The sequence below is a fragment of the Xenopus tropicalis genome, chromosome 2 (assembly GCF_000004195.4).
Source record: "Xenopus tropicalis strain Nigerian chromosome 2, UCB_Xtro_10.0, whole genome shotgun sequence".
Lineage (NCBI taxonomy): Eukaryota > Metazoa > Chordata > Amphibia > Anura > Pipidae > Xenopus > Xenopus tropicalis.
Window position 1 is genome coordinate 53,850,508 of NC_030678.2, and position 12,959 is coordinate 53,863,466.

A 12,959-nucleotide genomic window follows, 5' to 3' on the forward strand; every position below is an offset into this window, starting at 1 on the left:
CACCCAGAATGAATACTTAACTAACAGATTGTTTATACCATATTAAGTGACCTATTAAAGAATCTGACCACACTGCAATATATATATATATATATATATATATATATATACAAGTAAATATTGCCCTTTCCCTTGAGCCACCATTTAGTGATGGTCTGTGTGCTCCCTCAGTGAACACCTGACCAGAAATAATGCAGCTCTAACCATGGGCGTCCGCAGAAAATTTTCCAAGGGGGGGCAAGTAAGCTAGTATCATCCTGCAACAGACAAATATATATATATATATATATATATATATATATATATATATATATATATATATATAAATATATATATATATATAAATATATATATTTTTTTTGCAGGATGATACTAGGGGAGGCTAAAGATGGCCCATACACAGACTGACCTACAGCTAATGTGACACTTAGTGGATTCGCTGCTGGCGTAAAAAGTTAACCTCCCAACTACCTCTTGCCGTTCCCACTGACTCCCAGGGATACTGTACAAAAGTGCGGGGGGGGCTTTTTTGTTTTTACCCTAAAATGTTTAGTATGTTAAAGTATTTATACGCGCATTTCTGTGAGGGGATCTGCAAACATTTGTGTTTGTGATCAGGGCTAGTTCGCATTCAAATTCACTTTTATTTTTAATGGTTTTTCAGTTATTTAGCTTTTTGTTCAGCAGCTCTCCATTTGGTATTTCAGCAGCTATCTGGTTGCTAGGGTCTTATTTACCCTAGCAACCAGGTAGTGGTTTAAACAAGAGATGGGAATATGAATAGTTAAGGGGCCTACTTGGAAAAATAAGTAATACAAAATTATAATAATAATAAAATTGTAGCCTCACAGAGCAATATTTTTGGCCCCCATTTGAAATCTGTATAGAGGCAGAACAGAGGCCTGTGTATAGTACCTGGGTATAGTACCTGTGTATAGTGCCTGTGTATAGTACCTGCGTATAGTACCTGCGTATAGTACCTGCGTATAGTGCCTGGGTATAGTGCCTGGGTATAGTGCCTGCGTATAGTACCTGCGTATAGTACCTGCGTATAGTGCCTGCGTATAGTGCCTGCGTATAGTGCCTGCGTATAGTGCCTGGGTATAGTGCCTGGGTATAGTGCCTGCGTATAGTGCCTGGGTATAGTGCCTGGGTATAGTGCCTGGGTATAGTGCCTGCGTATAGTGCCTGCGTATAGTGCCTGGGTATAGTGCCTGGGTATAGTGCCTGCGTATAGTGCCTGGGTATAGTGCCTGGGTATAGTGCCTGGGTATAGTGCCTGCGTATAGTACCTGCGTATAGTGCCTGCGTATAGTACCTACGTATAGTGCCCTGGTATAGTGCCTTTGTATAGTACCTGCGTATAGTGCCTGGGTATAGTGCCTGGGTATAGTGCCTGCGTATAGTGCCTGGGTATAGTGCCTGGGTATAGTGCCTGGGTATAGTACCTGCGTATAGTGCCTGCGTATAGTACCTGCGTATAGTGCCTGGGTATAGTGCCTGGGTATAGTACCTGCGTATAGTGCCTGGGTATAGTGCCTGGGTATAGTGCCTGGGTATAGTGCCTGCGTATAGTGCCTGGGTATAGTGCCTGGGTATAGTGCCTGGGTATAGTGCCTGCGTATAGTGCCTGGGTATAGTGCCTGGGTATAGTGCCTGCGTATAGTGCCTGCGTATAGTGCCTGCGTATAGTGCCTGGGTATAGTGCCTGGGTATAGTGCCTGGGTATAGTGCCTGGGTATAGTACCTGGGTATAGTGCCTGGGTATAGTGCCTGGGTATAGTGCCTGTGTATAGTGCCTGTGTATAGTGCCTGTGTATAGTACCTGTGTATAGTGCCTGTGTATAGTACCTGTGTATAGTGCCTGTGGGATGAAATCTGCAGCAAAAGTTGAGAGTTGGTTCTCAGGTAAAGTTACAGCTGCAGATTCATCTTTTCAGTCTTCATTTGTTTCCAGTTTGCAAAATCTCCCGATCCCTGTGTGCATCTGTGCTCTGATTGGTCAATTTTACTGTCTGTCAAGGAAGCTGTGCTCTGATTGGAGAATCCACAAGAAGAAAGATCCAATCGGAGCACAGCAAAAACGGGCTTGAGGAGACAGTGCAGAAAGTAAGGTTTTTTTTGCTACTTTTCCAGGGGGGGCAAGTGCCCCCTCTTGCCCCCTTCTGTGGACGCCCATGGCTCTAACTGTAACAGGAAGAATTGTGGGAGTTAAAGAGAGAGCTCCATTAATTGACTCATGTGACCTAACAAGTATGTGTGCCTTGCATTGTTTGTGTAAATTGTGAATTGTATGTGAATCCCAAGAGGTGGCCCTTAATTCTTAAAATGGCAATTTTCTATTTAGGATTACTCAATGGCACATGCTACTAAAAAAGTATATTTTTATGAAACTGAATTATTTAGATGAAGCAGGGTTTTACATATGAGCTGTTTTATGCAGTATATTTTTATAGAGACCTACATGTTCCAGGGTATAGTTTTCCTGTATCTATGTGTTTATTATAAGCACAAATGTTGCTGGGGAAAAAGCAGGACTGCTATTGTTTTCCCAGAAAGGAAATAAAAAGTAAACACACAGTAATGAGAAATTGGGTCCCCCACACAAGAATAAAAGGGTGAAAGGACATATTTAATGTTTTATTGTCAAAGACAATACTACTTCACTCAATAATACACATGGTTATAGGCAAACATACACACATATTTTTCTGTTGTTTGTATCCCTTTAGATTTTCTTGCCACTGATCCTAATTTTCTGTCCCCTTTGTACCTATTCATCCAGACTAATCCCTCCTGGATTAGCCTCTCAGAGCCTAGCCCTCCATTTTTAGTAGGCTGGTAGGAAAGTGCTATGGAGATTGTGGTTGCTGCATGCTTTGCATTGTGGGTGAAACCTCTGTGTTACCAGCACTTACACAGCATAAATCCAAAGAAAGTGCTGCATATGTATAAAGATAATTTAAAGGAGACATATCCTATAAAAATTATGAATGTACCAGTGAATTATACTCCTCTAGATATAGAAGGATTGTGCTTTAAAAAGATGTGTTTCTGACTGATTTATTGAGACATTCCACAAAAACCTCACTAGTAACGCCCATCTGTTCCACTTCCTGCTGGCTGAATTCTCTGGATGAGCTGGGGAGCCGGCGGCCCTCCGTACCCTGCACTGTAGGATAGGAACCAATCAGCAGCTAGGCTGACCTGATAGGGAACTGAAGCCTGTCTGTGCTTGTGTGAGTGCAGGGCTGTGAATGGCTCTCCCCCTCCTACTGTGCTTCTGGCAGGGACTGTTAGGACACGCCCACTCCATTTCACACATTGGACGGAGAAGTGATAGGATCTATAGGGAGCTCCAATAAAGGGGCCATTTTTACAGAGAGGATTAATTTTTAGCACAAAGTGAAACCAGCACCATATATTATTCATAATTGCCTACAAAATAAGCGTTTTTCCCATTTATCCAATATGTCTCCTTTAAGGCTGGTTTGCAGCACTGTCAGAAAAGGCAAACAGAAATCACCAAGGGAAATTATAAAGGAAACATGATGGTGAATTTAAATAAAATCTTATATTAAAAAGCAATGGGACAAAGTAATAGTTATATTAGAAATGTTCCCATGCATGTCTCCATGCAACTGCTTCAAAACTGCTTCCCTCTGCCAATGATAAAGAACCCTAATATCATCATATTACGTGCAAGGAAGCAGGAGGTTTGACGAGCTCATAAATAATTCAAACTTATTGCAAGTACCAATATCTTTGTATTTTCAATTGCTTCTAATAATTTTTAATCCCTAGGAAAAAGTACGATACCTGGGTGAAGACTACCGCAAGGATGGACCCCTAGGCAATGATATCCGCAAGACAAATGTGGCCCAGATAAGGATGGCATATAGATACGAGACCTGGTGCTATGAGCTAAACCTTATTGTCCAAGCCATGAAAGCTGAAGAATGAGATTATCTTTAGAGAGACTGATAATATACAGTACATATGCAGTGTAATTCTCCAGCCAAAATGTCTGACCAACTAGTCATTTCATTATGTAAATAGTAGTAGCATTCTCACCTTGCCATATACACACAACATAGAACCAAGGCAGAATACAAAGAACACACTTAGGTTAAACTAAATGGCAAATACGTAAAAATATAATATTGTTCATTTATAGCACATGCAATTAATTTTACATTTTAGCCTACTGGAGGTGTATAATTTGTTTAAGAAAAATTAGGTTGGAGGGTGATATACACAATACAAAAATGTGCATTGCAGAGAATAGTATATACAGAAATATAAAAGTATAACAAAATTGTACCCCTTTACCATCCAGCAATAAATTAATTTCTAATGCTTCCAGTCTTTTCTTTTATTGCAAAAGACATTTCTTTGTTCTTCCTTTCCTTGTTACTGCTGCTAACATCTATATATAGAACCTATTGCGGTACAGTAGGATGTAGGGTCAAACAACAGACAGCAAACAAACTGTGGATTTACGCAGCTATGAAGGATATGTAGAGGTCACAATTTTTTGTAATGAAGGGAGGAAAAGACTTGACTAATGGTCTGTATTGTAACCAATTTAATCTTTGGAAGGTAGTAAGTGACTTCCCCTTACTATTGCTCCAAACAGCATAAGTGGCAGCAGACACTACATTAAAGGGATTCTTTTATGATTTTTATGGTGTAGTTTTTATTACTAAATTACACTGTGCCAATTGCAAATAATTCATTCTACCATTTAAAAAAATGTTTCTTGAACCAATAAATGTATTTTTTAGGTGTGCAGGCAGCCATTACAGTGGTGCATTGTGCCTGATCTTGAGCTTTTAGAAGGAGCCAGCACTGTACAGTGTAACTGATTTCAGATAAGCTATTGTTTTTCCTACTCAGTGTAATGGTAGGAGTCATGTCTTGGGTGTTTTACTACTGAGTGCAAACTCTCATTTCTACCACTAGGTGGGTCATGGGTGCATTTTTAGCAATGCAAGCTCCTCTTCGAAAAATGATACTGGGGGCTCTGAGATGTTGCCTGCAAGAGATTATAATTTGTGTTTATTTGCTGTTGCACAAATGGAATCTAATTTTATTATTATCATTATAAACTGTATAATCTAGTGCACTTTGTAGGGCAAACTGAAAAATTGTGTGTCAAGGAAAGCACCATACAAGTGTATTCCTATACTTAGGAATAATGCAATGGATGTCACAAAAAAGTTTTGTCACAAAGAAGTTCTGTCACCATTAAGGGGGGTAAAATTGCAGGCTGATGTATTTTTAATTTAGTGTTTATTCCTGATAACTTTGTATTTTTAAATGCATATGTTTCATTGCATTGGGTAACGTGCCAATATCACTACTGTTTATAAATGACACACCAGTACTGCTCAAAATGACATATTTGATATGTTTTTGATAGCTTTTGTATATTTGTAGAATATGTCATACTAATGTAATTTTTTTGATATTTGCAACAACAAAAGAGTAATATGGTAGACAACATCTAAGAAAATCAGAAGAAAAATTCCAGTCAATCACATTGTCAAGAGCAGGAATCATATGATAATTAATTTAGTGCTTGAGTGAATATGTTGACATAACTGTTCTGTTTGAATAGTCAAGCCTGAGTGATCTTCATCACTAAATGTAGTTGCACTGTGTTCATTTGGCTAAAGAGGAAAAGCAACAACACCAACTTCTACTTCATGCATAATGTGTCTTCTGTTCTAAAAAAAAAACAATGGAGATCCCAGTTGCCTGAGAACTTTATTCAGAAGGGAACTTTCCCACCCCCAGGTCCTCTTGCTAAATATGTGGGAACCGTGTTAAAATAAAGAATTTAATTCATTATTGGGGGTTTGGTGATTAAAATACCAATTTAGTTGCCAGATCAGGTTGAGATACACTTACAAATATGCTAAAAAGAACATAATTTCTCTAAAACCTAGGGGTCTTCCAAGTTTTTTTTTTAATTTTCTCTATGCTTTTTTATTCATACTTCTAACCCAGGGGTTGGGAACCTTTTTGGCTGAGAGAGCCATAAACACCACATATTTTAAAATGTAATTCCGTGAGAGCCATACAATATGTTTGCCCGCGGATGCTGCGGGGCAAGGTAGGGTGGGTCCCAAGGATGCCGGATGCAGATGCAATGCGGAGGAGGGTGTGGCCTGCGCTCGGCGGATAGAGGACATGTTCTAAGGCTTAGAACACATCTTGTATCCGCCGTGCGCAGGGGCAATGTAGGGTGGGTCCCAAGGATGCCGGATGCAGATGCGATGCGGAGGAGGGCATGGCCTGCACTTGGTGGATAGAAGACGTGTTCTAAGGCTTAGAACACCTCTTGTATCCGCCATGCGCAGGCCACACCCCCTGTTATTTTTTTTATTAAAGATTTGGCAGCGAGCCAGATGCAGCCATCAGAAGAGCCACATCTGGCTCCCGAGCCATAGGTTCCCTCCCCCTGTTCTAACCCCTTCCCTTCTTTCCTTGCTTTCTTTTTGATGATACAGTTTTCTTCTGCTCATCCTACCTTTGCCTACCTATTATTCATCTCTTTTTCTACACTTTTCTCTTTATAGTTGCCCCCTAGGCAGAATGCTACCAGCTTTACTTGTAATAATTATACTTTTAATAATTAGAATTACAGAAGGTAAGCAGGTCAGTTTTCCCACCTGAGCACCATGAGTATTAAGTATTTTGAGATGAAAGCAAGAGGGTGGGGTTATTGAATGAAGAAGAAAGGAAGCTTTAAGGCAGAAACTCTTCAGTCTGTGTCAGCAACATTTGAAACAACATCTCACCCTTGTTTTTGATGGCAAGACTTGGCAATGTCCAGGTCAGTAGTTTAACTATAGAGAAAGCAGACCTCACGGGGGGGCAGCTATGCCCACTGGGTCCCTCTGAAGATTTTTTTGCGGGGGGTCCGGCGTGTTCTTGTTACACCGCTTGTGTTTCAATACCGACACAGCTGAGTTGTGGGGGAATGCTTGCCGGAGTGGGGAATGGGTCAGTGTCCCCCATTTGTAGAGTTGGGTAAGGGTTACACAAGGGTTTGAGTGAGGTTCAATTTGCTTCTACTTGCCAATCCAAGTGCAGCAGCATTTGGATGGCCAACATGGTGGTGGTCCCTTCACTCGGTGGAGTTCAATACGCAAGCATTCTGGTATGAGTAATGCTCCATTTTCAAATATTTACAGTTATGTTTTGCTAATATTGTTACTTAAAGCTGCAGCCTTTTTAAATCCAGAGTCTTTATTGGTGTCTTTTTTGGTGTCTTTATTAGATCGTTATCTGGGGAATGCAAGGTAAGTATGACTGCTGCTTGGGTCATTATTCTATGCCTTTTTCTATCTTTTCTGTAATAATAAACCAGTACTTTGTATTTGATCCTAACCAAGCTGCATGAATTTATATTGCAATATAGCAAAACAATCCTATTTGTTTCATTTTTAAATGTGTTTTAGCAGACTTAAGGTATGGTGATCCAAATTATGGAAAGACCCCTTATCCAGAAAACCCAAGGTCCCAAGCATTTCAGATAATAGACCCTATAACTGTATTACATTTTATCATGCCCAGTACCAGAGTGTTAATATCTAGGTTTGGTACATGAAAAACAAGGAGAAAAGGGTGTGGCCAAGTTCAGAAGGAGGTCACACAGGGAACGCACGCAGACTCCCTTGTATCCCTCCCACTGTCCACTGGGCGACTCCTTTTCCAGTTCTCTTGGTGTTTCATCACACATAATAAGAGAGCTATGTCCCTCAAGCTTACATCTTGGCTGCTGTAACAATAACAACTAGATCTGAAATTATATCCCAGTCGCATAGATGTAAGCTTCATAGCTAAACTCTTTTTGAAGCTGTCTGGCTGTCAGCTTGGGAAATGCTGCTGGGAAAGCATATATATCAATGAGGAATATACCTAAAATGCTGATTTTTTATTTATATTAGTGTATCTACATCATGCAGGCACATTTAATTAGGCAGTTTGACTGTATTTATATGTCTGTGTCCATTTGTGCCCTCATGTGGCAGTTATAACAAACTGTCCTTAGTACAGGTATAGGACCCATTATCCAGAATGCTCGGGACCAAGGGTATTCCGGATAAGGGATCTTTCCGTAATTTGGATCTTCATACCTTGTCTACTAAAAAATCAATAAAACATGAATCAAACCCCATAGGATTGTTTTGCCTCCAATAAGGATTAATTATATCTTACTTGGAATCAATTACAAGGTACTGTTTTATTACTGCAGAGAAAAAGAGAATCAGTTTTAAAATTCCAATTTATTTGATTAAAATGGAGTCTATGGGAGACAGGCTTTCCGTAATTTGGAGCTTTCTGGATAATGGGTTTCCGGATAAGGGATCCAATACCTGTACTATCAGATTGCAATTGGTCTGCCCCCCCCTAAAAATAAAATGTGCTAATGCATCATCTTGGCAGATTGATGGGGTAGTCCAGAAGCCAGAAAACCTGCAGCTTTCTGCATCTTCAGTGGGAGATTTTTGTTCTCAGAGTCGCCAGCTAAACTATATTACATGGATGATTAAATAATCAACCTTTCTTCCATTCATAGGATAACTTTTTAGATAACAAATGTGACCAATGTATAGCCAACTTTACTGTTTCCCCCATTATATCCCTCTCTTTCTTTCTCCCAGCACTTCTTAGCTATCTGTCTATCATTGACAATGTCTAGTTCTTAAGGTAGTCCTAAATAGCTGAGCAGCCAGCTCCCTGTATTTGTGGGGCCAGTGCTTGAGAAAATGGAAAAATGATCATGTGATACAATCTAATTGAATATGGTCACTACACACTGGGTATCTTCAGGGCTGATACCTTCCACTAGCATGTGCAAAATGTTTTTGGCAGACTTCAAGTGAGCTTCCTTTCTCCTATATTCTACAGTACAATATTGAAATATGGCTATCAAAATGTGTTCACTTTGAGAAGTCTGACACTACATACCACGCAGCTGTATTTTGCAAATCAAATGCAAATGTTATTTCCATGGCAATCCACCAAATCCTCATTTGAATTGAGTTTCTGACACTTAAAAAATGGTTTGCTCTGACTTCTTTTTTTTTGTGTTGTGTGGAAAAATTCTATGTGCAGCTGTGTTATAAATAGTGTCTGGTTTCACTTCTGTTGGTAAAAAATATACACTGTATAAGCAACTTGTCTGCACTTGCATATAATTCCTGAGAATGATGGGAGGATTTATCACAGGATTTTAGGTTAGGTGTGTGCATCTTTTCTCATGGCCACACCCCATTTATTACACATATATATCATTTCTCTATATTTCTTTGAGGTCACCATTTTCTTCTGTTCACACTGAGAATGGAAGACCTGTTTCAACATGATTCTAATGATGATGTTTCCCACATCCACACCCTGTATGTCTGTTTTATGTGCTACAGGATGACTGACATTCTTGAAAATCATTTCACTTTGGCATTTATACAATCATCTATTCTGTGAGAGTTCAACAAAATAAAATGGTGTCTTGTGTGACAGAGACAATTCCCACTGGGCCACTTAGGAAAGTGCCTGTAGAAATATTTGAATGTAAAGCATGCATATGTTGTCCATATGGGAGGGTGCACAGGAATATTTAATAAAGATTTACATTAAACATCTGCACATGGACTGCAGAATGTGCTACCACTTCATGCTAAACCACATGATGCATAATTTGGCCATTGAGACTAAGTAAGCAAAAGGCTTATTACCGCATTGAAGCATCTGGCACCCAAAACACAAAAATAATTTCAGGGGAAAAGGGTGGTATTATGTGTGCCAGATACTACCATAAGTGTTGCTTTGTCCGTAACTATGCTATGAATTAGAAACATAAATCCAGGTAGCTAGCTACAAGTACATCATAGCATGAGGTGCTCTTAAATACAGAACATTAATTCATCTGACTGATGAAGATTGAAATAAGTAAACTAAAGTAAAGATTCCTCCTTCATAAGTCCCTCAAATTTACAAGGTTGTACCTATAGGACCTAAAATGTAATTTTAACACTGAGCTTGGGTATTATTTCATGGCCTTATACGATTTCACTGGTCTGCCCGAGAAACTGGAAAGAACTTCTTTGCTTTTGGACATCAGGAGGGTGAACTGAAGCTCCCATTCCAATTAATTTATCCCACATTTTTTTTTGCTGTATCAGATATGATGCTAATAGTTAAGAAATCACATTAAAGGCGGAGGATTTTTTAAAGGTAGAAACAGGCTAGTTGAAATGTGATATAACTGCACAATCAAAATGTTGGTTAATAACATTTTGCCCTATATATCCAAACTTTTAGCCCTATCTGTGCAAGTAATGATTCTCAGATTATTAAAAGCTGATTTTGATGGTTATTGGTACCTGCAGATACTGCTGCTATAGCCAGATAGTTAGACTGTCTGTCATAGGGTGGAGTGTATCTTCCTAGTTACACTTTTCTGCCTGTCTCACTAGAATGATAACACATTAATTACCTCCAGTCGTGCTGTCACCATTAATCAGACTTCTAATATTTCTGTATTGGTAGGTTTATTTACAGGTAAGACTCTAACTTTGTGGAAGAGATTATTCTCCATCTCCAATAAAAAATATTTCCATCGACCAGGTCTGGACTTGAAGTATATGAGTGTGGAACAAGGATTGCTCCAGCATAACAGGTGTAGTATAGGTGTAGGTATATATAAATACGCCAAGTCAAACACAAGGATACAGGATCAAGAATAGCTCAGTGTCTCACAAGAAAGCGACAATCAAGGAAGCTAGGCCTTTGGTGTCACATTGCAATGACTACCCAAGCACATGTGCGCCAATGACAATTTGGAGACACCATTTTGTTGCTGGGCAGAGACGTGCTGAGACACCACTAGGAATATTAGAAATACAACTGAAAATGTTAAAATTATGTATTTTAGAAGCTTAGAATTACTTTTCAGTAGGCAAATTATATTATTTTGTTTATATTTAAATGAACTTTAATTTCACTTGCTAAAATCTTATACCTGTATAAACAGGCCCGGATTTGTGGAGAGGCCTTGCTGTGTTGGGGGGCGGGGTTGGTGATTCACGCATGCGCACAGGGGGAGGCCGGAGGGGGCGGCCTCGGGGCGCCCGCGTCACAAATCCGGCGCTGTGTATAAAGCATAATCAGTCATGAGCACGTGTTTTCTTGTTCTATAGTTAAAATTAAACAAGTATCAGCCACAGAGGTTTGTATTTGCATATCAATTAAAGGACATGTAAACCCCACACACAAAAATAAAATCAGTGAACAGCCTCTTTGAAATCTTTCAATACCTGCCACACTGGTTGTCCAGAGGTTAATAGTAAGGCTTTAGCATCTACTTAATCACTTAGATTTCCTTCTCCTCCTGTAACCCACTCAGCCCCCTCCCTCAGGAATTTGCTTTGGCTGTTGGCTTGTGGGCATGCTCAGTTGTTCTAAGCTCAGATTACTAAACATGCCCCCCAGTCTAGCAGCCAGTGAAGAGATGACATTGCTGGTTCCCATAGAAACTCAGCTCTAGCTGTCTGCTTCAATTTCCTTCTCCTAACCTCCTCTCCTGAGCTCGGCTCAAACAAAGCAGAACTTTTATCAGAGACAGTTGTGCCTGTGTGAGCCTGTATTCTTGATGAAATGTATGCAGAATAAGGGTCTGTGTGTGTGTATGCTGTTTGCAGATTTAAATGTATCCAATTATGTATCAAAGGTAAAATGGCCACCAGGTGAAAGCTGCTATTTGCTTTAGGAAAATGTGATGGTGCTGGCAAGCGGAGGGGATATATACAGTACAAATGATGCCATTTGGGTGGGGGAGACATGCCCAACTGATATACATTGTAGGCAAATGTAGGCTTTACATGTCCTTTAAGTGTAAACACAGAAAAAAAACATAATAAGTTACATGTTTATTGTTAACATTTTAGTGCAGGGATTCTCAAACTATGGCCCGTGGGCTGGATCCGGACCCCGCTGCGTCCTCACCCCTGGCAACGGGGAGCTGGAGGGGGGAGCTGGGAGGATGCAGGAGTGGGCCGTAGTTTGACCAGCAGGTAGCAAGAGTGGGCCATAGTTTGAGGATGCAGCATGGAGCTGGAGCAGGGGAGGGGGGGACTATAGTCCAGCCCTCCAGCAGTTTGAGGGAGCATGAACTGGTCCCCTGTTTAAAAAGTTTGAGGACCCCTGTTTTAGTGTATAAGAAATATTCTTACCTTTTAAACTTCTGATATATATTTATAAGATTATGCAAACTAGTGCTGTACTGTATGCATACTAATGTTTTGTGGTTTAATATAAACTCCATTAAAAATGGTAAAAAAAAAACTATTTCAGTGCAAAATGGGACTGCACCAATGACAAAAAGGGAAAAGAAATAATTTGTATATCACTTTTCACTCGTGGGACTCAAAATGCTTTATAGCAAGCAGGGCAGCCATTATGAGCACATTGGGTATGGTTATCCATGGGCATGGAGTGGGGTTGCCACAGGGAATGAAGCCATGGTCTCTGACATAATGCCCCATATGAAGAGCCGAACAATCAGACACTAGACCATCTCCTATCCTCAAGAAAGGATGAAAATACTTTTCACTTTTTTATATAGAGCTACTGTACTTGTGTACACAGTGCTTTACTTTAAACTATGTAACTAAGCTTACCAGCTATGTCAAGGTAAATCTCTTTTGGCAAGCCTTAACTGATTATTATATATCACATGGAGCAATGTGACTCTCTTCTCTATGTATTCTGAAATGACGCTTCTTGTGCCTAATTTACTAAACATGTTATTTTATTATTATCCTTTTTTTTAATACAGGTATAGGATCTTTTAGCCGAAATGCTTGGGACCTGGAATTTTCTGGATAAGGGATATTTCCATAATTTGGATTACCATTTCTTAAAGTGACACTCACACTAAAAAC

The 12,959-nt window shown here is 39.7% G+C and overlaps 1 protein-coding gene across 1 annotated transcript in view; it reads left to right on the forward strand.

The window, feature by feature from the left end:
* The window catches only part of ampd1 (adenosine monophosphate deaminase 1), a 33,761-nt gene extending 29,400 nt beyond the window's left edge, over positions 1 to 4,361 (forward strand). The window contains exon 15 of the mRNA XM_002935775.5: positions 3,805 to 4,361. Coding sequence (XP_002935821.2) covers positions 3,805 to 3,963 — 159 coding nt within the window. The 3' untranslated portion in view covers positions 3,964 to 4,361. The remainder of the gene's footprint in view (positions 1 to 3,804) is intronic.
* Positions 4,362 to 12,959: the final 8,598 nt, after the last annotated feature.